The following is a 22,520-nucleotide window of genomic DNA, read 5'->3' on the forward strand; positions in this document are numbered from 1 at the left end:
GTTGGATTTGGAGTTGAAGTATAGATTTGGATTTATGCGCGGACTGACCTTATTTTGCATGTCGCGACTGACCTTATTTTGCATGTGACTGACCTTATTTTGCATGTCGCGACTGACCTTATTTTGCATGTTTTTGACCTTATTTTGCACGTCATCGCACCAACCCTGTAGGACAAAAGACAGAAGCGCTCTGATAATGGCGGCTTGCAGTGCAGATATCGTTGTCGTTTTGGTTTTAGTAGCATTCAGGGAAATCGCAGTTAATTGAGGCTAATCCAAGCATATTTCTATAGAAGAATACCGAAAACTGCACTGTGCAAGGTAATTTCTATATGCTTCTTATATAATCATAGTTAAGGACTTGAGGTAATACGATATAACTTCATAGAAGTAGAACTAGTCTAGTCTTTCTGGTAATGTGATGTCCACATCATAACTAGGCGGCTATGTCTGAATATAATTCTGTGATTCATTTCAGATCAACTAATAAACTATAGAACTCGTGCGGCTTATCATGAGCACATTTTCTGGATATCAACTTACTCAAACCTTACTTTAAGGATTTGCTGCAAATGAATATAGGTGGGTATTAGTCGATCAATAAATCGAGCAATCATTTGCTGTTGTGCTTTTTGTTGAACAAGAACAACCGGTTGCTGTTGCTGTAATACATGAAAGCTGGAAAACCGATGTAGAATTGATCTCATTGATTCCATAGCTTATATCTTATGAATTGTGAATTGTGCGAAATTGTTTATATCTATAATAGTATTGCATGGCTGGTGGTTGCGTAAGAATGCAAATAGCACGGTAAGGCCAAGAACAAAAAGCAACCATAATATGATAATCGCAATTGGTCTCTGTATAAAAGATACAGATGAAATGCTCATCCAGTAAGATATAAACTCAGATTAGCGTACTGTTTTCCAAGTGGGCCTACCTTGCCATCTACATTATTCATCTGTTTTAGATGTATGGAAGGTAGCTTTTAGTGATATAATAAAAGTTGCGGAGAGTAGTGGCTTGCCCACATCTTTGTCATTGTCTGGACTGAAAATGAAGCGCAGCGGCCAAAACGAAAACGTCAGCGGAACAAACAATTTTTGAATAGTTCGGCGTCAACTGATGGTCAAGGTATACCCTTTTATTCTGTGCAATATGGTATATATATATATGTAAAACGTTTATAATTTGTAGATGATGTTTTTCCTGCAAGGAAGAAACGTAATCCAAGTATTCAGATACAAGACATGCCAATTTCAAGAATGCGGTCATCTTATGATTCTGGCAAGCAGGAGTGATATCAATGATGCTCGCAATGCAAGTTTGCCATCATTAGCGAAAAGAGTGTTCAAGAATGGCATAATCCCATCATTGAATGTAACGGCCAGAGATCTAAGTCCTGCAGTAAGTTCCTAGCACTTTGATGCGTTCTCGAATTTGAGAATAAAGTCTCGCTGTTTTTCAGATGCTCCTTCATTTGAAATCATCGCTGAACTACAAAATTTTGACCATCAACAACGCGGCCTGTCATGAAGTAATGGTAAGTTTATCACATATGAAGATCAATCCAACTTCCTTGTAATCGAATCCTTTTTAGCTTGTGCATCAAAGACATAAAGTTGCAGAAAAACCAGATGATGGATTTCCTCAGACATCATATCGGCAATTACTCCAAAAGACCTCAATCCTACAGGGTTGGTGCGATGACATGCAAAATAAGGTCAAAAACATGCAAAATAAGGTCAGTCGCGACATGCAAAATAAGGTCAGTCACATGCAAAATAAGGTCAGTCGCGACATGCAAAATAAGGTCAGTCCGCGCATAAATCCAAATCTATACTTCAACTCCAAATCCAACTCTTTTTCTTATGGTAACGAAATTCAAAATATCTTTCCTGTATAGTAGCCTACTTTGAACAGTGAAATTCCTTATCTATATCCTAAGTCTTAAGATGTTTCAATCAAAAGATAATCATGATTATCTTGATTACGAAGTCAGTCGCATGTAGAATATTATTATCAGTTGGCGCGTAAATCCAAATCCATATTTTAATTAGAAATCCAAGTCTTTCTCCTATGAAAAATAAATTTAAAATATCTTTCCTATATAGTAATTTCATGATTGAGATTCCTCATCTATATACTAAAGGTGAAGATGTTTAAAACAAAACATAATCAGACGATTATTTCGATTACGAGGTGATTAGTCGCATCTAGAATATTAACAGTCCAGTCCGTGTATAAATCCAAATATTTACTTCAAATCCGACTTTTTTCTTGTGCCACTGACCTTATAGTCCGCAATCTGCATGTGGCGACTGATCGTATTTCGCATGCAACTGACCTTATTTTGCATGCGAATGACCTTATTTTACATGCGACTGACCTTATTTTGCATGTGGCTGACCTTATTCTGCATGTCGCGACTGACCTTATTTTGCATGCGACTGACCTTATTTTGCATGTGACTGACCTTATTTTGCATGTGACTGACCTTATTTTGCATGTCGCGACTGACCTTATTTTGCATGTGACTGACCTTATTTTGCATGTGACTGACCTTATTTTGCATGTCGCGACTGACCTTATTTTGCATGTGACTGACCTTATTTTGCATGTGACTGACCTTATTTTGCATGTGACTGACCTTATTTTGCATGTCGCGACTGACCTTATTTTGCATGTGACTGACCTTATTTTGCATGTGACTGACCTTATTTTGCATGTGACTGACCTTATTTTGCATGTCGCGACTGACCTTATTTTGCATGTGACTGACCTTATTTTGCATGTGACTGACCTTATTTTGCATGTCGCGACTGACCTTATTTTGCATGTGACTGACCTTATTTTGCATGTGACTGACCTTATTTTGCATGTGACTGACCTTATTTTGCATGTCGCGACTGACCTTATTTTGCATGTGACTGACCTTATTTTGCATGTGACTGACCTTATTTTGCATGTGACTGACCTTATTTTGCATGTCGCGACTGACCTTATTTTGCATGCGACTGACCTTATTTTGCATGTCGCGACTGACCTTATTTTGCATGTGACTGACCTTATTTTGCATGTGACTGACCTTATTTTGCATGTCGCAACTGACCTTATTTTGCATGTGACTGACCTTATTTTGCATGTGACTGACCTTATTTTGCATGTCGCGACTGACCTTATTTTGCATGCGACTGACCGTATTTTGCATGTGACTGACCTTATTTTGCATGTGACTGACCTTATTTTGCATGTCGCGACTGACCTTATTTTGCATGGACTGACCTTATTTTGCATGTGACTGACCTTATTTTGCATGTGACTGACCTTATTTTGCATGTCGCGACTGACCTTATTTTGCATGTCGCGACTGACCTTATTTTGCATGGACTGACCTTATTTTGCATGTGACTGACCTTATTTTGCATGTGACTGACCTTATTTTGCATGTCGCGACTGACCTTATTTTGCATGTGACTGACCTTATTTTGCATGAGACTGACCTTATTCTGCATGTCGCGACTGACCTTATTTTGCATGTGACTGACCTTATTTTGCATGTCGCGACTGACCTTATTTTGCATGTTTTTGACCTTATTTTGCATGTCATCGCACCAACCCTCCTCCTTTTGTCTGGCGGTTTGAAACCTGCGCGCCGAAACGGGCGTTCGCGTGAGGAGAAAGTGCCTTAAGCCAGTGAGTCACTCGGCTACGACGGCTAATAGACGGCTACACTACGGAGTACGGATGAGCAGCCGGATGGTTTTCAGCGTAGCCGGAGTAGATCCGGATTCTGAATTTGCTTTGACAGTCGGATTGTAGCAGGATTTTTCTATTGAACTATCAAATAGTATAGCATTATTTTGGCAGCAGTTTTTCGGATTACCCAGAATTCATAAGACTTTCAAATTGCCGCCTGAAGCCGTAATGGATTCGGATTCCAAAATTTGGGATGGCCAAGAATCAAAATATCTGCAAAATCACGCGAAAGCGGCGTGTGACAAAAGGAAAAACATTCGATCATAGCAATTTACAACTATGTAAATTGCTATGATTCGATAGTGGCAATTATGGTGACATATCACCCCATAAGAGTAAGACATCAATAAAATTGATAGTATAGATAAATTATACCATAAAATGAAACAATAATCGAATTTGATTCATCACAAATATATTTTCGGCATTTTGACGAAATTTGTTGGATAAGAAAAAGATGTACTCAAGATACATTTCCGTACAAGATATGCACAAACACAATTTTGAGATAATTAGGATAACAAAAAGATATCCGAAATATATCTCGTGTTTGCTGGGATGTTGAATAAAGTTTAACAGCAGGAGTGTCGAATTAAACTGGTATCGCTGTCCGGATTCAATCCGTTACTAGAAATCTTGCGAGCCATACCTGCCAAATGATTCCAAAATGTTACCACCAAATTCATACCTTTGTTTTTCACTGGAATATATCTGATATCACTATAAACGTTGACGTTGGAATTTGGTTTAGCATTTTTCAAACACCAAACAGTTTTTTTGAATGCCGGGGACCTTTTGCGTCCAAAGTAATACAGTGGTATCACAGATATTTGAATTATATTCATTCTGTAGCCTGTATTTATATTCGTAATGTAACTTACGTAAAACGGATTTGCATTATTTTTTTGCATCTGTGAATAACTGAATGTCCATTGCAGACATGGGGTAATCGCGATTAGTAATCGTAATCGATTACGACGATTACAGCATTTCCAAGTAATCGTAATCGCAATCGATTACATTCGAAAGAAATCCGAAGTAATCGTAATCGTAATCGACTACTTCGCATATTTAATCGATTTCTCTGTGAAAGAACGATTACTTTTTATTTTTGCAAGGACTATGACATAAACTGAACATTCGTGAACAAGGAAGAGATATTATACCAGGCTTGTGACAGCACAATCGTCTGATTTTTAAACTCCACAGCTCATTATTACGTCAGAAACAGCCTATTAGCTTTGCGCGTCATTGCGTAAGAAGTATTCACACTAAATAGATATTCGATGCACGTACGTCGTACATTAGTGTCATTGTAAGAACAGTGAACACCCGCCGTGCTGTATATCAGGTTATCAACACGTTCCACACGCTACTACCTCGCAGCAGTATAATTTATCTCCGCTCTGCCTAGTTTCAAATAGTAACTTATGGTTGATGTTTGGTTATGCTTATGCTTAGTTAAACGCAATTTGACCGTAGCTGCTTGGCGAGCAGTAGGCCTATCTAGTACGTACGTACACCGGACAAAGATTTGAAATTTTGTACTCGTCAAATAAAACATTGCGATTCCCACAACAAAGCAGTACAAATCAACAGCTGATGATTTATATATCAAAACCGAGCCGATTTTGCCGTTTCTCGTAACGGCAGCTTGCAGTACAATATTTGTATTAAGTTGGAGGCAGAATTTTATGTTCGCTTCGTCTTATTCTCATATGACTTTACTTGAAAGGGCGCCAATCGTTATTTCATAATTCTTTACTCAACATTGGGACCTGCCGCCATGGCCATGGGCTTATATATCATGTTAGCATGGGTAGTAGCTGGAATCAGGACCAAAACAGCAAGTCGTCCTCTATAGAGTGGTCATCGCCAGTTGAAGACTGAACTTCGTCGAATATTGCATTATGTTACTATTGATTTTTAATCCTCTCTCAGCCCCCGATGGTCAGATTTACCTGTAGAGTTTGTTTGTCGACTACAACGATCAGTTACACCAGGCCGATTTTCTGCATTTTTGATTTCGTATCTGCCGACTTGTAGCATGGCCCACTTCTAGGCTTATTGTAAGACACCGCTTACGCGGATGAGGCGGCGAGGAGGAGCCTAGATAAACCTCCGGGCTCCAACACGTAACCTCTGATGTCTTTTTATAATTACTTTAGTGTATGTTGTTAATTCGTGACCTCCGGTTTGTTACATGATCAAACGATATTGTAGTGGCTCAAGCATAGCAGACTAGAAGGAAAACTTTCGTGAGATGCACAAACAAATTGTCATGTATTTATATCTGACTGCATGTCTAGCAACTCAAGTTGTAAATTACCATGGTCAGTGACCACATTAACTACAACTACAATAGGACATGAAAACATTTTTATCATGGGGAAAACAGCATTCATTCCGTCAATGCGGCCTTTGAACGTAACAATCAAGTCAAATGATCCATTGGTTTGATGATCAGATAGTGTTGTAAAACGTGTTGCAACACCACCTGCACTTAATTAAGTCTGATGATGAGCAGACTTAAATTTGAGTGACGATCCAAACGCATTTGAATGTGAGCATACTTTTTGACGTGAGTTGAGTAACGAAATCGTTGCTGAGTAGAGAATCGCTACTCGACAGCAAAGGAATTGGTCTCCACCCTTAATTATAAACTCCAGATTTCAAGCCAAGCAAGTGTAATTTTTGAATATCAATTTTTTTGTTTGTTCCAAATTGATTTTATAATATTTTTGTTGGATGTTCCAACGTCAATGGGAGCCGCAAGTAGGCTAGCTCGGAGTCGCGATTCGGAATCACTGATCTAGAGAGTATTTTCAAGTTAATTAGATCTCTCGAAAATACTCTATAACTTATGTTGGTTTACGAAATACTTTTTGAGTCCCCTTCGAGCTCGCTCCCCACCCTATTGGTAAATTGGTGGTGCGGCAATTATGGCCCTGGCAAGAATGTAAATCATTCGGCGCTATAAATTGAACTCTATAAAAATGGGCAATGGGTATATTTATGACGTAACAAGCAAATGACGCATATCTTTTAAAGGGAGTTTGTTATCTCATTAGGCCTCTTCAGCGCAATCCATATATTATCTTCCAACATAGCTTCCAAGATGCAAAAGAAATGTAATCGTGAGTAATCGTGATTACTTTTCCAATGTAATCGTAATCGTAATCGACTACTTCCTGATTTTGCTGTAATCGTAATCGTAATCGCGTCATTCAGAAGTAATCGTAATCGCAATCGATTACAATCATGAAGTAATCACCCCATGTCTGGTCCATTGTCCATTCGGCCCAACAGAGTTTGCACTTTTATGCCTTCTCGGAATTTGGTGTCAAGGTCACCGACGTGGTGCTTATGGGGACTAGAAGAGTGAAAACTCAACACTGATATATTTACATTATCTAAATTTGCTGTCCTGAGTGAATCTTATTACTTAAAAGTATATTTTCCTACTAGAAATATCTCTATCAGCTGAAGGATATTGCTCGAAAATTGGTAGGGACCAAATACATTCTGTGGACCCAGTTCTACCCTTACAAGTCAAGGAAAGGCTGGTGTGTGCTCGCTTTTAGCGAAGCGCCTATAGAAAGTATCAACAGCGCCACGCATCTCTGGAGCCCTACGCAACAAGCGGGCCGAAGCGCATAGAAAAAGTATCAACAGCGCAACGTTTCTCTGTGGCGCGGTTGCACATTGCTATTGCCGCGACGTCAGCTGATCCCACTCTCGCCGCTCGGCCGCATCCTTGCTCTTGATCTAGTCTCTCGCTTCGCCAGACAGCATTGTTGCGTCACACTGCCGATCTACTCGACAATGAATAATTTGGGGCTGATTGTGGGGGTTCCAGGGCCATGAGTGGAATAAATTTATATTTTCGCAAGCAGTACAGCGTCAGCTTTCGATTGATATCCGATTCATCAAATTTAATGCTCGGCAAGTCGGTCAAAAATCACCGTCAAATTGCCTTTGGCCAAATGGAAACTGTGACGTGATACAATTTCATTGAACCGTGCGATTTGCTTGTGTCGACACCATATAGGACACTATGGTATCACCCTGTGGATATAAAGCTGTATCAGCTGTATCAGCTGTATCACCCTGTGGATATAAAGCTGTATCAGCTGTATCACCCTGTGGATATAAAGCTGTATCAGCTGTATCACCCTGTGGATATAAAGGTGTATCAGCTGTATTAGCTGTATCACCCTGTGGATATAAAGCTGTATCAGCTGTATCACCCTGTGGATATAAAGCTGTATCAGCTGCATCACCCTGTGGATATAAAGCTGTATCAGCTGTATCACCCTGTGGATTTCCCTACCTGGTACCGAATACCGTACCACCATTATTGCCGTCTGTTTGTTTGTATTTCAGTTGGATGAAGAAATAAAGACTCCGTCTGTCTCTCTGACCAAACCCGGCCTCTTATGGTGCGCAGATATCAGCCCAACGGATCCTTTGGACCAGTGATCCTCCGAGAACGCCAAATTGTCCCCCTATTAGGCAATCCGTCCTCCTTTACAGCTTTTACAGACAACATATAATGGATAGATAAAAAAAGGAAAGGACGTAGTTTATTTTTGTCCTTGATGCTTTTGCGGCATATACACCGACTCGATACACATACACACGATCTGCGCATGTGAATGTCGGTAATCGGTGTGGATAAAAATGGTCAACTGTATCTTGCATATGTTTGGATTGTTCGCGAAACGCTGGTATGACCCGTGTGAGCGACCAATGATTCAATGATCGTGCGATTTACTGAGCCTCCATTGTTCTCTCACAAATAAATTGACCGCAAACGAAATGATCGAAGCTTACAGCTTTTACTTTGTCGTAAACTAGATTATAGTAAAGTAATTTGATAGCAAAATGTTCGTTCATCGGTTCAGAATCAATGACCACTCAATCTGTATTTCAGACAGGCAGCAAAATGCAATGACGTAATCATACCTCGTACTTCGAAAAAGCAGCTTGACTTGAATTGTGACTTGACTCGTGACTTGACTTGACTTGACTCGACTTAATTGACTCGAGTCACCTTCGAAAATCGATTGTCTTGACTCGAGTCAAAATGCGAAATGGCTCGAAATGACTCGTGACTCGAAGGTAGTGACTTACCCAACACTGATACATATTAATATAGATCTGCGGCCCGTTATATCGGGCAAGTTGAGAACCCCCGACGACGTGGAAATAGGCAGAGTGTGTCCATTCTCCATTGGCAGCATTCATCACAATGAATGTAAAGACAATTCATGGTTTCTAGTGTAACCGATATTCTGACATCTTCGCCGGGATCAAATGAAATTTCGTTACTTTGTGTTCAAAGCTCTGCTTGCGAGAAACTCTGTTGCGAATAAATATTCGTTGGTGTCTAGCCTAGGGTTACCATATTTTGAGGTACGAAAAAGAGCACACTTGGGCGTCCTCCGATGACACTTTCGATTTCTTGAAACAAGATAGGGCAAAGAGCCGTGTATGGACTCGTGGGCCTATACGTGGGTCTGGACGTCTGTGACTGTAGGAGTGTATTAGGTAGAGGTGTAGTATCTGGAGGCTCATATAGTCTAGACCAGTGATTCCCAACCGAGGCCCTGCGGACCGCATGCGGCCCCCAGCTAGCCTTCTTGCGGCCCCCACAAAAATATTGAGAAATCTATTTATGAAAAAAAATTATATATTAATAAAATACTCTGGCTTGGCTTGGAGTCTTCAATTAGGATTGCAGGAAAGTTGTGAGTAGACTGCTAAGATTATGTCACTGCTGTTTCAATGCAATGTGCCCTAACTTTCCAGAGTTTAACGGGCAGTACCTATAGATATAGGTATTGACAGGACCGTTAACGGGCAGTACCTATAGATATAGGTATTGACAGGACCGTAACTGCCGCATCCCAAGCCCCCCAATTGGGATTTTTTTTTCGCGCTGCGCGCGATTTCAAGTTTTCAAGTACCTTAATTATTCGGTACTCTTCGACAAAGATAAAATACGCAAAGATTTATAGAAGTATAGGCATATCGGCGTTGGCCATTACCGCGCCACGACGCACCAAGACATATAAAGGTTTAGGCCATGTAACATGCGACTTCTAGAAGCGTGCCAGAACGATCGGCAGCGATAAAACCTTGGCCGAAAAGGACTGCCCTTACGCTGACCGAAAACTTCGTTATGCATATTCAAAATACATATAGGTATAATTGACCATATTCGCCTAAATGACTGGCGCCGAATGTTCCTGTCTTGGCAATCTGAACGTCACGAGACAAATAGGCTACCATCCCGCAGGGAAAAATATATGCCAGTGAAGAACTACCAATTTGAAATCGTGTGCATCTTTTAGTTTAGTACGTTTTAGCGATTCTATATTTTTTGATATAGCAGACTGGAGGTCACGAGTGGTCCTACCTTTTCAAACACAACTCACTCGGCTCAACCGGTCAATCAGATTACGTGAGCAGGGAGAGGATAAAAATTGATACCAATATATATGCAATTCCCGATTATATTGACCGATTCAATCATGAATTTTATAAATTTTTCGCACTTCGCGCGATTAGTCGAGAGAAGCTGCCTAAAACGTACACCCGATTTAGATGATAAATAGCGGTAAATAGCCTTCTAGCCTGAGGAGGTCTGGGGGCTTTGAAGTTCTGTTTATCACCCTATGGGGGCTCACGAGAAACGTTTTTTTGGGGGGGGGGGACTGACGAAGTGCTGTTACGGCCCTTGGTATTGATAACTAATTTACGGATAGATGTGCAACAAGTGACTCATGATTGAATACGCCGAGATGCGTACTGCTTAGCCGGCAAAAACAGCATACTTTGTAGTCCTATAGCTCGCGACCCAAGCGTCCGTATAATTTGATATGTCGGTGTTTATCGAAAGCAAGTGTCGCACTGATTCCAAAAATACGAGTTGAAATCTCGCCAGGGCAATAAAACTACTCCGAAATAGCCAGCAAAGGTTGATTGTTCTGAACAACGGGAGCGCGGCAACACAATGGCCAATGGCGTCAAGCGAATGACCGGAACAATGTCAATTTTCATATTTTGGTGACTATTTTGGGTTCCTTTCATTGCCTTGGTATTCGTGCGGCCCCGGCCGTACTCTGAAATTCTAAATTTGGCCCCGCCACCGAAAAAGGTTGGGAACCACTGGTCTAGACGCGTCTAGTCTAGTGCTATCTAATTAACATAGTGTAGGACTTACGCAGGACCGTAACTGCCTCACCTCAAACCCCACAATTGGGGGGGGGGCGAGCTCGAAGGTGGCCCAAAATTATTTCGCGAATTAGCATAAATTATAAAGTATTTTTTGAAAATTTATGCAACTTTTTCAAAAAATTTTCGCACCGGGCGCGATTTCAAGTTGCCAGGTTTCTTAATTATTTTATACTCTTCCCCAAGACAAAATACGCAAACTTTATCGAAATGGACATATCGGCGAGACATTTAAAGTTTTAGGACGCGACTCCAAGAAGTGTACCAGAACGATCGGCAGCGAGAAAACCTGGGCCAAAAAGGACTGCCCTCTTACGCTGACCGAAAACTTCGGTGTACATTAGGGTTGTTCAAAATTTGGAAAATGTTTGGAATTCTGCGTGTCCATCGCTTATTCTGTAGATTATTGTTAAAAAACAATAATGGGCTTGAAAGAAGCTCGCAGGAGAGCCGCTAGCATTTGTCTAAATGCGTTTGAAAGTAGCCGTCGGCAAGTGGGCGGGGAATCGATGAAGTGGGCGGGCAAAGAGAAGCCATTAATCCTGATTGGTTGAAGCCGGTAATAATAAGCTAATGATTGGCTGAAAGACCGACTTTGTGAACACTGCTGGTAACGATTTTTGCGTGCTGTTGTGCAGTCGTTTCTGTTGGTGGCATTACAGACATGATATATTGCCTTTGTTAATGTTATCACCAAGAGTCCATAGTACAACATCGCAACCACCTAAGTTAATATCTACCTGCAGAAAGTGCTATGTATTGCACAGGTGCTCTCGCTAGTTGAGATACGAATAAACTAGATGCATGCATATTGCTACCTTTCCAAAAGTTACTGACAGTGAGTGAAACTCAAAAATTTACCACCAGGAGTCAACATCTCAGTAGTACTTGTTATGACTGGTCGACGTCTCACCCATAAACAAACGCATATTACACTTTTTATTCACAATTGAATGAAGGCGAAAAGCACTATTTACAAAAGACATTAAAAAAGTACGTTGCAGATCAGTGTTGCATTGTCAGGCACAAGTTGCAGATTACAGGCTTTTGATTAGAGTTGACTTCCTGCTGTCTCCAACTGTCTTCCTATGCTGTTCCACAGCTTGAAGCAGACTGTCTCTTTGTTGTTCATTGTCAGTCAAGATTGCAGCATAGTCTGTGCTTAGCTTTACACCTCGTTCTGCGGCATCATTAACGACTTTGACAGAACTGATGTAGGAGCTCATTCTGGTGTAGGAATCTGATAAGTGCCAAACATCAACCGGTTGAGCTAGCCACGCCCCAGAGCATTCAAAAACATCAAATATGTACCACGACTGTGGCCCAATAAAATCAGACAAAGTAGTGTCCTTGTTGATGCGTACAGTTGCATTCAACGAGGGCGGACCTCTCCTGAAACTTGAAGTTCGCTCTACCTGTAGGAGCGTCTTTGCCATATTTTCTCGGGTTTCATTGCTTTCACTCGGCGAAAACAAGGCATATACAGCGGTTTCCTCCACGATATACCAGTCATGCTTTAAAAGCTTTTGTGAAGCAGCTTTGGAAACTTGTTCATCATGTTCCTTGTAACTCAACATGTCCTGGATGAATCTCAAGTCATTACCGGCTGCATCACGACCGATGCTGGAAGCAACCCAGGCAGGGATATAGAAGAGAACTAAAAATAAATTGAAGCGATGCAGCAGTTCCACTTCTTCAGATTTGTAATGAAACTGATCAGCCCACATGAACATCTTCTGAGCATACAGAATTGTGCCCATCCACCTTGCATGGTGTGTTGCACCAGGTTTGTGATGATGTATATCTCCATCTGCACCGAGAAGAGCAAGAGCATTAGTCACACATTGTTTGTAGTCATCCTGTGTGAAGAAATCTTTTCTGGCGAGTAGTAGCTTGAAGTTCTCAACTGTCATTGCTGCTCGTTCTTTAAAGCATACAGGAATAGTCAGAGTCTTGAATTGCTGTTTTCTGTCAAGACTGCTCCAGCTCTTCTTAAGGTGGGCAAACCATGTGTTCTCTGGTCCGGTTGTTGCTTTTCCAAATAAACATTTCCAGACGTCTTTGACTACTAGCTCATACACATGGTGCCGACACGCATGGTAAAAAACCTTCTTTCCTAGAAGGTCCTCAAGGATCTTCGCTGCACCCTTCTTCCAGCCGCTGTTGCTTGCGGTGGTGTGAAAAACCAAAGCTGTTACAGCATCTTGTATATCCCACTTTTTAATTATGTCGAAAGTAGTTTCAGCTTGTGTCTGACCTGCCGCATTTTGTATCTTCTGAATTCCAAGTAGTTTTCCTTCCGAGTATTGAGGTTGACAAGATAGAACAATTGACAAAGCTTCATATCGATTTCCTAATCTATCCTCTGTGAGCTTTCCATCCCAATGAATGGCAACATGCTGTGGCCTATTGTCGGAAAATTTTTCCAAAATGTCCTGAGATATTTCCAGGCGATTTGTTTCCCTGGCTCTCTTCGTTGAAGATCTTGACAGGGAGAACATGGCTATATCTCCTCCACAAGCCTTAATAAATTCTCCCATCAGCATCGTTGCATCGTTGTCAGTTACTTGCAATCGATCCAGAGCTTGGGAAACATGCGTATTTTTCATAATATTTTTAGGTGCCATCAGTTTAATGGATTGGGTCGAGGTGCCAAGTCCAACATCAGCATCATAGTCAGAACTTGAACTCAAACTGTCACCCTCTTTTGAAGATGACGATGATGCTAAAACAACATAGTCACAACTTGAGTCGTGTGAAACGTTTTCAACAGTTTGATCTGCAATGGCTGCTGTTTTCTTTTTGAGGTCTTTAGCCAGAATTTTGTCTCTTCCCAACATTATTGACTGGCGAGATTGCCGTTGATCTTCATAAATGCAATGTCTTCAAGCTTTCTTTCATGTGATAGATAAATGTCATTTTTTATTGTTGTTATGGCATCTCTACTTCCAATATCCCACAGCTTGTCCAAATCATCAGTGAATTTTCTCCTCTTACCCTTGGGATCACTTTCCTGTTTCGGATTCTTCTTCAGATCACGCCATCTTTCGTGCAGGTTTTGAAGTGATCGCACCACATGTGATTTCTGCATTGTCGCAATTCTCGCCATTTTCCACACTGTCATTACATCATCCACCACAACAGTACATAGTTCATGAGTAGGGGTTGACTGAGGACAATGCTCTTTCAGATGCAGCAAGTAACTCATTTCTTCTCGTATAGTAGGTAATCTCGATTCTCGAGCCACAGATGTAATCGCAAGTATATCCGACCAAGTACTGCTCAGATTTGGATCTTGTTCTTCGCTGCGGCATGTGTGCAATCTTTCGCCGTTTTGCCTCTGCCATGACTGCACTATTGTTGCTCCAAAGCATAAACTACTGCTATCGACTGTGAAGCATTCAAAGAACACGTGTTACAGTACTACTAATGACTCATCAACACACAACGCGCTTGTACAGAACCACAGCCGCTACTAACAGACTCTACCTCAGCAAAACAGACTTTCAATTTAGTAAAGCGAAGCTTCCGAATCCGAGTCAGCTGTTGCAGTAATCAGTGAAGCTTAGCCGATTACCCAATCAAGAACCGTGGTTTCGTGATTGCCCGCCTCTGCTGTCGGTTGCCCGCCCACTCTTCACCAACTACTTTCAAACGCATTTAGACAAATGTTAGCGGCTTTCCTGGGAGCATCTTTCAAGCCCATTATTGTTTTTTAACAATAATCTAAAGAATAAGCGATGGACACGCAGAATTCCAAATTTTGAACAACCCTAGTGTACATGCGAAATACATAGCTATAGCAATGATATATATACAATGATTGGAAACTACCGTGAGCTCTGCGTTTCAGCGTGTACCAGGTCACGCTTCATCGCATACACAGTTGTGCTGTAAACAAAAGCTTCCTCAGCAATACTTCTTTATGGAACTAGCAATGATATATGATACATTGGGTATATTTATCAGTGAAATACAACGGTAACGTGTTGAATAGTTTTAGAAACGCATTTCTTACTCGCGGCTGGGATTTTTTCTGATTGAGCTAGCCAATGATATATATACAATGATTGGAAACTGCCACGCCCCCTAACGCTGTAAGGTTTACTCCCGCCGAAATCAGCGTGTGCGCGGATAAGGTTGACTGCATACACTTCATTGAGTAATGTTGGCCGTGGTGGAGTACTGCTATCACCTTTGCTGGCAGTTATTCCACTGTTTTTCGTTTGTTGGTTGATTGTTAACAGGTTTTGCGAGCATAGTGAGACAGTACTGCATACTAAGGTCTAATCAAACTTCCGCCAATGCGCAATATTCAGGTACTGACTAGCTGCTTAGGTTTTTGCACCTGTGGATGAGCGTAAAAAAGCTTGGAAAATTAGGACAGATTGAGATTCGAACATTTGTAAGCATCAATTGCGCCATCTGATATCTTGAAAGCGAAACTGATTAAGATGCTTTTGTGAGTAATCTTATTGCTGGTGGGTGGCCAACCTGAAAATTCGATGAGACCCATTTAACAGGAAGCAATTTTATTGAAGGCTACTATAATATTTATAACTCTTTTTTCTCACTAATAGTTGATTGATGAATAGTTGGTTGCGTCAGATGTGAGATAGTGTTGCATACCAGGGTGTGCTAAAACCTCTGCCAATGCGCATTTGTTTAAAGTTCCAGCAAAACGTTTTTGCACTGGCGCCAAATATGAATGGGCGGAAAACCTTGAGAAATTTATAAGGAGCATGCGTGGCTGGATCAATTGTACAAAAAAAGACGATTTAAAGATTTGCGAACTTCATTCGCGTCATCTGATTTGTTGAAAGGTGAGGAAATGATTCTATGCTGTAGCCTACTCTTCATCATTGCATAAGCACTACAGAGTGGTGGGCTACCTTGACTATATATTTTGATTCCCATGGTAGTTGACTGGTAAGCTGATAAAACGAGTTTCGTTTTAATGTCTAATGCATTTGCTCTTGCGTATAGGACACAAATCGATCAATTTGCAAATTGCAGCAATTCCAACCTTAAATTTGCCTGTAAATTGTCTAGATTGTGTTCTCATGACTTTATAGCTGTGTCGAAAACTTCATCGCGAATATTTCAGCAATGCTGTTCACGGTGATGTTTCATGTGTCTAACTACTTCTGATTTTTTGCATTTTCAGTGAAACAGAATATTGTATTCAGTACAACGAAAGACGGAATGGTAGGATTCGTTTATCTTGGGGAGTCGAGACCTGTAGATGATGATGAACCAGCTACACACGCTCTTCAAGTTTATGCCAGTGGCCAGGTAACGTCTGTTTCCAAACCCTTGGCATACTGCGCAACAAAGTCGGTGGCTTCATTTCGACTTTCGAGTATGCCTATATTCTGGAAATGTGTCGGCATCTTGGAGGATTGTGGATTTCGGGTAGCTGCGTTTGTTGCTGATGGACTCAGTGCAAATCGCAAGATGTTCCAAGAGCGTACGCAACAACCTCTACGCCAGCCGCACTGGTGGTACGAAACTTCTCAACAAGGATGGTAAATTTATTCGATGGCCGCATTTTACGGCTGTTTGAACTGACGGAATTGAGATGCGGCAAATTGACGGATGCACATTTTCGTATGCAACGCTTGGCAAAGATGCGGGAGATTTTTGCAGCTCAGCTTCTGTCTAATAGTGTTGCGCGTATTATGCGAACAGGAGAGGTGACACTAAAGAAGCTTCTGCATGGTTTGCAGGTATTTACAAGTGGTTCGACATTATGAATACATCAACCAAGTTCAGCTACAACGCCGACTTGAAGCCATATTGCAGTCCAGACGATTCACGCTTGGACTGGCTGGAAAATGATTTCTTGCCTAAAATGCGAAAATGGATAGATTCTTGTGCTGAAGGAACAGCAACTTGGAAAATCAAAAAATTCTTGGGTCTCGATAACCATTTATGCATTTAATAACCATGGACAGGTACGGTCAAATAGCCGAATCCTTATTCTGCACTACAGATATTAATAAATTTGGTGACACCTTGATATTATATAAAATTACGGAAAAAGAATGTTCCCCATCCTACCAATGATTCGGGCAAGAGCAAGCAAAGATGGACAAACAGCCAAACAAGGCAGATTTCATCAAGAGTAGATACGGCATCGTTCGGGTCGTATTTGGCCATTCTTGAACCAACGAAAGCGAGTGTACTGCTGCATTATTAAGGACATCATCCAAATACTTTTCCCAAGTTGAAGATGACAAAAATTGATATCTAGCACTGTTATTGCTTAACAAATCACGCATAAACTGTTTTTGTTGTCCACATGGTTATTTTTGCACTGGTCTAGTTCTGTACAGTTGCATATTAATGTTACTTTTTTCAAATGCCTGCATCATTATTTCGGTCATATACACATGAATTAGGGATTTGAGGATTAAATTATGTATTCGTAAATGTTCTATCTGTGAAGTGTATCTATCTTCCTCATTTCTTTACATAACATGATGGAATCCTGAAAATTCAATTCTGTATTGTAAGGCATCGAGATTTTGTGGAATGATCATGGATAGGTGACTTTTTTCAGAGGTGGGTGATGTATGCAATGTTGCTACTGAAGTAGTGGAAGTATTGCTACAATGATTTACTCAGGTTCAAATAGAAGTAGCGAAAATATAAATCTGTATAGTACTTTTAAAAAGTTCTAAAAGTAGATTTGGTTGTTCGCTCGGAGTCAGTTGGAAATAGTCACTTTTGAAATTGCAGGGTTAAGCTTAATGACTACAGCAAAATGGCCATTGAATATGTGCTTGCTATTTTCAAAAACCTTCAAAACTCAGGAGATCTAGATATCCCCAGAAAAAAACAAGTTGTGATGTTTTTGTTTGGTGAGTAGTATGAAAACACAATCACCCGCGGAAGTAGGCAAACCTACTCGAGTACTCAAAATAACTAGAATTACTCCTTTAAAAACTACGTCTGCTTGATATTTAATTATATATGTTGTTATTGATGTAGGAATATGATGGAAAAGCGACACCTCAAGTTGGAATGAAGATTGTGTCACTTGCAACAAAGGTTGAACGTCCGCGACTGTGTGAACATAAGCCTCGTTGGTTGTCACAAGGCTACATCACGGGGATTGCGTATAGTTGCGAGTCGTCAATGTGTGAATTGGATTTACGATACGCGCATGACGTGCGAAATTTATTTTGTGAACTAGGTGTACGACTGTACGAAGTACGTGTACGTGAATCAACGTTTATATGGCAGCGGTCCGCTAGCATAATCAGAAGAAAAATGCCAGACGAGAGAAAGAAATGCGCTTTTAAAGCTATTCAACACGTTAACGCTAATTGCCACTGATAAATATACCCAATGAATTATATATCATCGCTAGTTCCTCAAAGAAGTATTGCTGAGGAAGCCTTTGTTTACAGCACAACTGTGTATGCGATGAAGCGTGACCAGGAACACGCTGAAACGCAGAGCTCACGGTAGTTTCTAATCATTGTATATATATCATTGAGCTAGCGGACTACTGCCATATAAACGCGGTCAAGTTAGGTTGAATTTTGCGCGTCATGCACGTATTGCAAATCCAATTCACACATTGACGACTCACGGTTATACGCAATCACAACGCAGTAGCCTTGTGACGGCCAACGCGACGTACATTCACACAGGCGCGGACGTTCAACCACTGTTGCAAGTGACACAACCTTCATTCTAAATTGAGGTGTCACTTTTCCATCATATTGGTACATCAATAACATCATATATAAATAAATATCTAGTGGAGGTAGATTTTAGAGAAGTAATTCTAGTTTTTCTGAGTACTCGGGTAGGTTTGCCTACTTCCTCGGGTAATTGCTGTGCTTCCATACCACTCACCAAACAACAGCATCACAACTTGGTTTTTGCCAGGGTTATCTAGATATCCCTGGGTTTTGAATGTATTTGAAAATAGCACCAACATATTCATTGGATGGTCATTTTATGGTAGTCATAAAAGCTTCACCCTCCAATGTCAAAAGTGACTATTTCCAACTAACTGCGTACGTCACAGATTTCTATTCTCGCTACTTCTATTTGAACCCGAGTAAATCATTGCAGCAATACTTCAGTAGCAACGCTGTATACATCATTCTTCTCTGACAAAACGTCGCCTATCCATGATCATTCCACAAAATCCAGGTCGACTTTTCAGGATCCCATCATGTTATGCAAAGCAATGAGGAATGATAAAACAAGATACATATAATTCACAGATGTAACATTTACGAATGCAGTATTGAATTTTCAAATCCCTAATTCATGCGTATATAAACGAAATGATGCATGCAAAAGTAACAATGTGGACAACAAAAACAGTTTATGTGTGATCTTTTAAGCAATAACAGTACTAGATATCAATTTTTGTCATCTTCAACTTGGGAAAATTTCCTTCAAAATTGCAATAGTACACTCGCTTTCGTTAGCTCAAAAGTGGCCAATTACGATCTGAATGATGCCTTATCTACTCGTGATAAAATATCCGGCCTTGTTTAGATGTTAGCTTGCTCTTGCCCGAATCATTGGTAGGAAGGGTAACATTTTCTTTAACTGTATATGATATCAAGGTTAAAAGAGCCAGGAGGAGATAACGATGAATTGAATACCAAAACCTTCAAAAAATGCCAGTATGTCCACACACGTTGGGGGAGGAACTGTAAGCATTTCCCCTGAGCCTACATATGACATTCCTTTAGTGCGTGATAATACCAGCATATTTTGAACTATAATTGTCACAGATGTGATTCCCTGGCAAACACAGATTATTCCAGCAATAGTGGTTTTCCCGCATCAATCGATCCGCTGGCAGTTCCAGACTGGGAACGAGTTGCACATTTTTCAATATCCTTCAACTTCTTGTAGTATGCACTACGCAGCCCGTTCTTACTTGCTCCCAGTTGGAGGTGGTGTCTGCGTGTTTCATACGAGCACTCTTTTCTGGTAAATTCAAGGTTGGAATTGTTCAATATACGCCCTGTCAACAAATACATTATAAGACATTAGATACGAAACTCGTTTTGTCAGTTTTGCCAGTCAACCATACCATTGGATCAAAATAAATATAGTCAATATGGTAACAAGTAACTTCTCAACTAACACGTGTGTGTACAATGTACCAGTGTTGGGATGACTCGAGTCATGACTTGACTCGAGTCAGACTCGAGTCACCTTTTTCGTATGACTTGACTTGACTCGAGTCACTTTGCTAAAATGACTTGACTTGACTTGACTCGGCGTATCAAAAATGTGGATTGACTCGTGACTCGGAGCAAAATTCACGAGTCAATTTCAAGTCATCAAGGAATCGGTGTCGATAAAAATCACTGTATCTTGCATATGGTCGGATTGCTCGCGAGACGCTCGTGTAACCCGTGAGAGCGACAATAATCATTCAATGATCGTTCGTTTCACTGTGCCTCCATTGTTCTTTCACAAATAAATTGTCCGCAAACGAAATGATCGAAGCTTATAGCTTACGATGTCGTAATTAAAGTAGTATAGTAAAGTAATGTAATAGCAAAATGTATATTTCTGTTTTCTGTTCTTATCTTAACCAAACCTCTTGTTTTATTGAAATTGAATTCGAATATAGTTTATATTGGCATCAACCATTGGCGCAGGCTCGAATTGTATCATATCAATTTGTCAATGGGTAATGTATTGCATCTTGACAATTCGCTTCTCTATTCTCTATTTTGGCTGGTAAACTGAGGCTATGCAATTACTTACGTAGTTTATACCAGTTCTACGTATATTGTAACGATAAAGCGCCTTCTTGCGTGTATATTTAACTCTATATTCGTTCATTGGTTCAGAATCAATGACCACTCAATCTGTATTTCAGGCAGCTAGCAAAATCCAATGACCACTCAATCTGTATTTCAGGCAGCTAGCAAAATCCAATGACGTAATCATGCCTCATACTTCGAAAAGGCAACTTGACTTGAATTGTGACTTGACTCGTGACTTGACTTGACTTGACTCGACTTGACTCGAGTCACCTCGAAAAATCGAGTGACTTGACTTGACTCGAGTCACCTTTGAAAATCGATTGACTTGACTTGACTCGAGTCAAAATGTGCAATGACTCGAAATGACTCGTGACTCGAAGGTAGTGACTTGATCCCAACACTGCAATGTACACATTTAGACAAATCTTGCCGGCTTTCCTGCGAGTTTCTTTCAGGCCCAATATCGTTTTTTAACAATAATCTACACGCAAGAAGTCATGGATACGCAGTATTCCAAACATTTTCCGTATTTTGAACAACCCTAGTGTACAATGTACACTGTACATGTAAAATCTGTGCAAATATATTCCAGTGTAAGATTTTTACAGAGGGGTGTTATATTGCTTGAAAAATAACTTACATCAAACGGAATATCATGCTGACTACCGGACACCAGTATTATTGCTGCATTATTTCACTCATGCACTTCGTTCTTCGAAATGCCAAATTTTCATTTTCAATGATGATTTAAGAGAAGCGGAAAGTTTCCATTCCCCTCACCCGGGAAAAAGTTATAAAGTAGCCTGGTTGCTTTCTATTAGAATGGGTCTCATCGACTTCTAAGGTTGGCCACCCACCAGCAACAAGATTACTTATATAAGTATCTGAATCAGTCATAATTTTTCAAGCTTTTTCCGCTCATATACAAATGCAAAAACATAAACAGCTAGTCAGTACCTGGACATTGCGCATTGGCGGAAGTTTGATTAGACCTTAGTTTGTAGTACTGTCTCACTATGCTCGCAAAACTTGTTTACAATCAACCAACAAACGAGAAAACAGTGAAATATCTGCCAGCAAAGGTGATAGCAGCACTCCACCACAGTCAGCATTACTCAATGAAGTGTATGCAGTCAACCTTATCCGCGCACACGCTGATTTCGGCGGCAGTAAACCTTACAGCGTTAGGGGGCGTGGCAGTTTCCAATCATTGTATATATATCATTGGCTATAGGTTTAATTGTCCATAGGCGCCTAAATGACTGGCGCTGAATGTTCCTGCCTTGGCAATTTGTACCTCAGAAGACAAATACCATTCCACAGGGAAAAATTATATGCCAGTGAAGATATACCAATTTGAAATCGTGTGCGTCTTTTACTTTAGTAGCCTGCGTTTGGGCGATTCTATATATTTTGATATAGCAGACACGAGGTCACGAAAGGACATCATGAAAAGAAGTCATGCGAACGGGTCCTCCCGCCCGAATATGTTCAATTATCATTTACGGGCCCTACAGTTTTCAAGCCACCTCATTCAGCTCTACTGGTAAATCTGATAACGTGAACAACTGAACATAGAGGACAAGAAATTGATAGCAATATATATGCAATTACCGATATTATTGACCGATTTTATCATGAATTATCGAAAATTTTCGCGCTTCACGCTAAACTGTTGCCCTAATTATTTCGTGACAAATGCGAACAACGTGATGGGGTGGGGTCGTTTTTATCACTCTATGGGAGCCCAAGACC

At 40.6% G+C, this 22,520-nt stretch overlaps 2 protein-coding genes across 2 annotated transcripts in view; both read left to right on the top strand.

Annotated features, from left to right (window-relative positions):
- The window catches only part of LOC145442200 (uncharacterized), a 203,633-nt gene that overhangs the window by 119,994 nt on the left and 61,119 nt on the right, over positions 1 to 22,520 (top strand). The gene's annotated exons all lie outside the window — the stretch shown is intronic.
- Positions 177 to 8,241, top strand: LOC145443407 (uncharacterized). Its single transcript, XM_080321376.1, has 7 exons — positions 177 to 321; positions 479 to 582; positions 971 to 1,134; positions 1,198 to 1,407; positions 1,469 to 1,543; positions 1,601 to 1,744; positions 8,146 to 8,241. The coding sequence occupies exons 3-7, from the start codon at positions 1,126 to 1,128 to the stop codon at positions 8,239 to 8,241; spliced, it is 534 nt and encodes a 177-aa protein (XP_080177502.1). The 5' UTR covers positions 177 to 321; positions 479 to 582; positions 971 to 1,125.

This window comes from Botryllus schlosseri, chromosome 7, assembly GCF_051294905.1.
Source record: "Botryllus schlosseri isolate E-star chromosome 7, Bs_hap1, whole genome shotgun sequence".
NCBI lineage: Eukaryota > Metazoa > Chordata > Ascidiacea > Stolidobranchia > Styelidae > Botryllus > Botryllus schlosseri.

Bases quoted from the DNA above. Each gene is read 5' to 3' on its own strand.
- LOC145443407 (XM_080321376.1), top strand. The intron at 1,408-1,468 runs GTAAGTTCCTAG...GCTGTTTTTCAG, and splicing joins CCAGAGATCTAAGTCCTGCA to ATGCTCCTTCATTTGAAATC. The intron at 1,544-1,600 runs GTAAGTTTATCA...AATCCTTTTTAG, and splicing joins CGGCCTGTCATGAAGTAATG to CTTGTGCATCAAAGACATAA.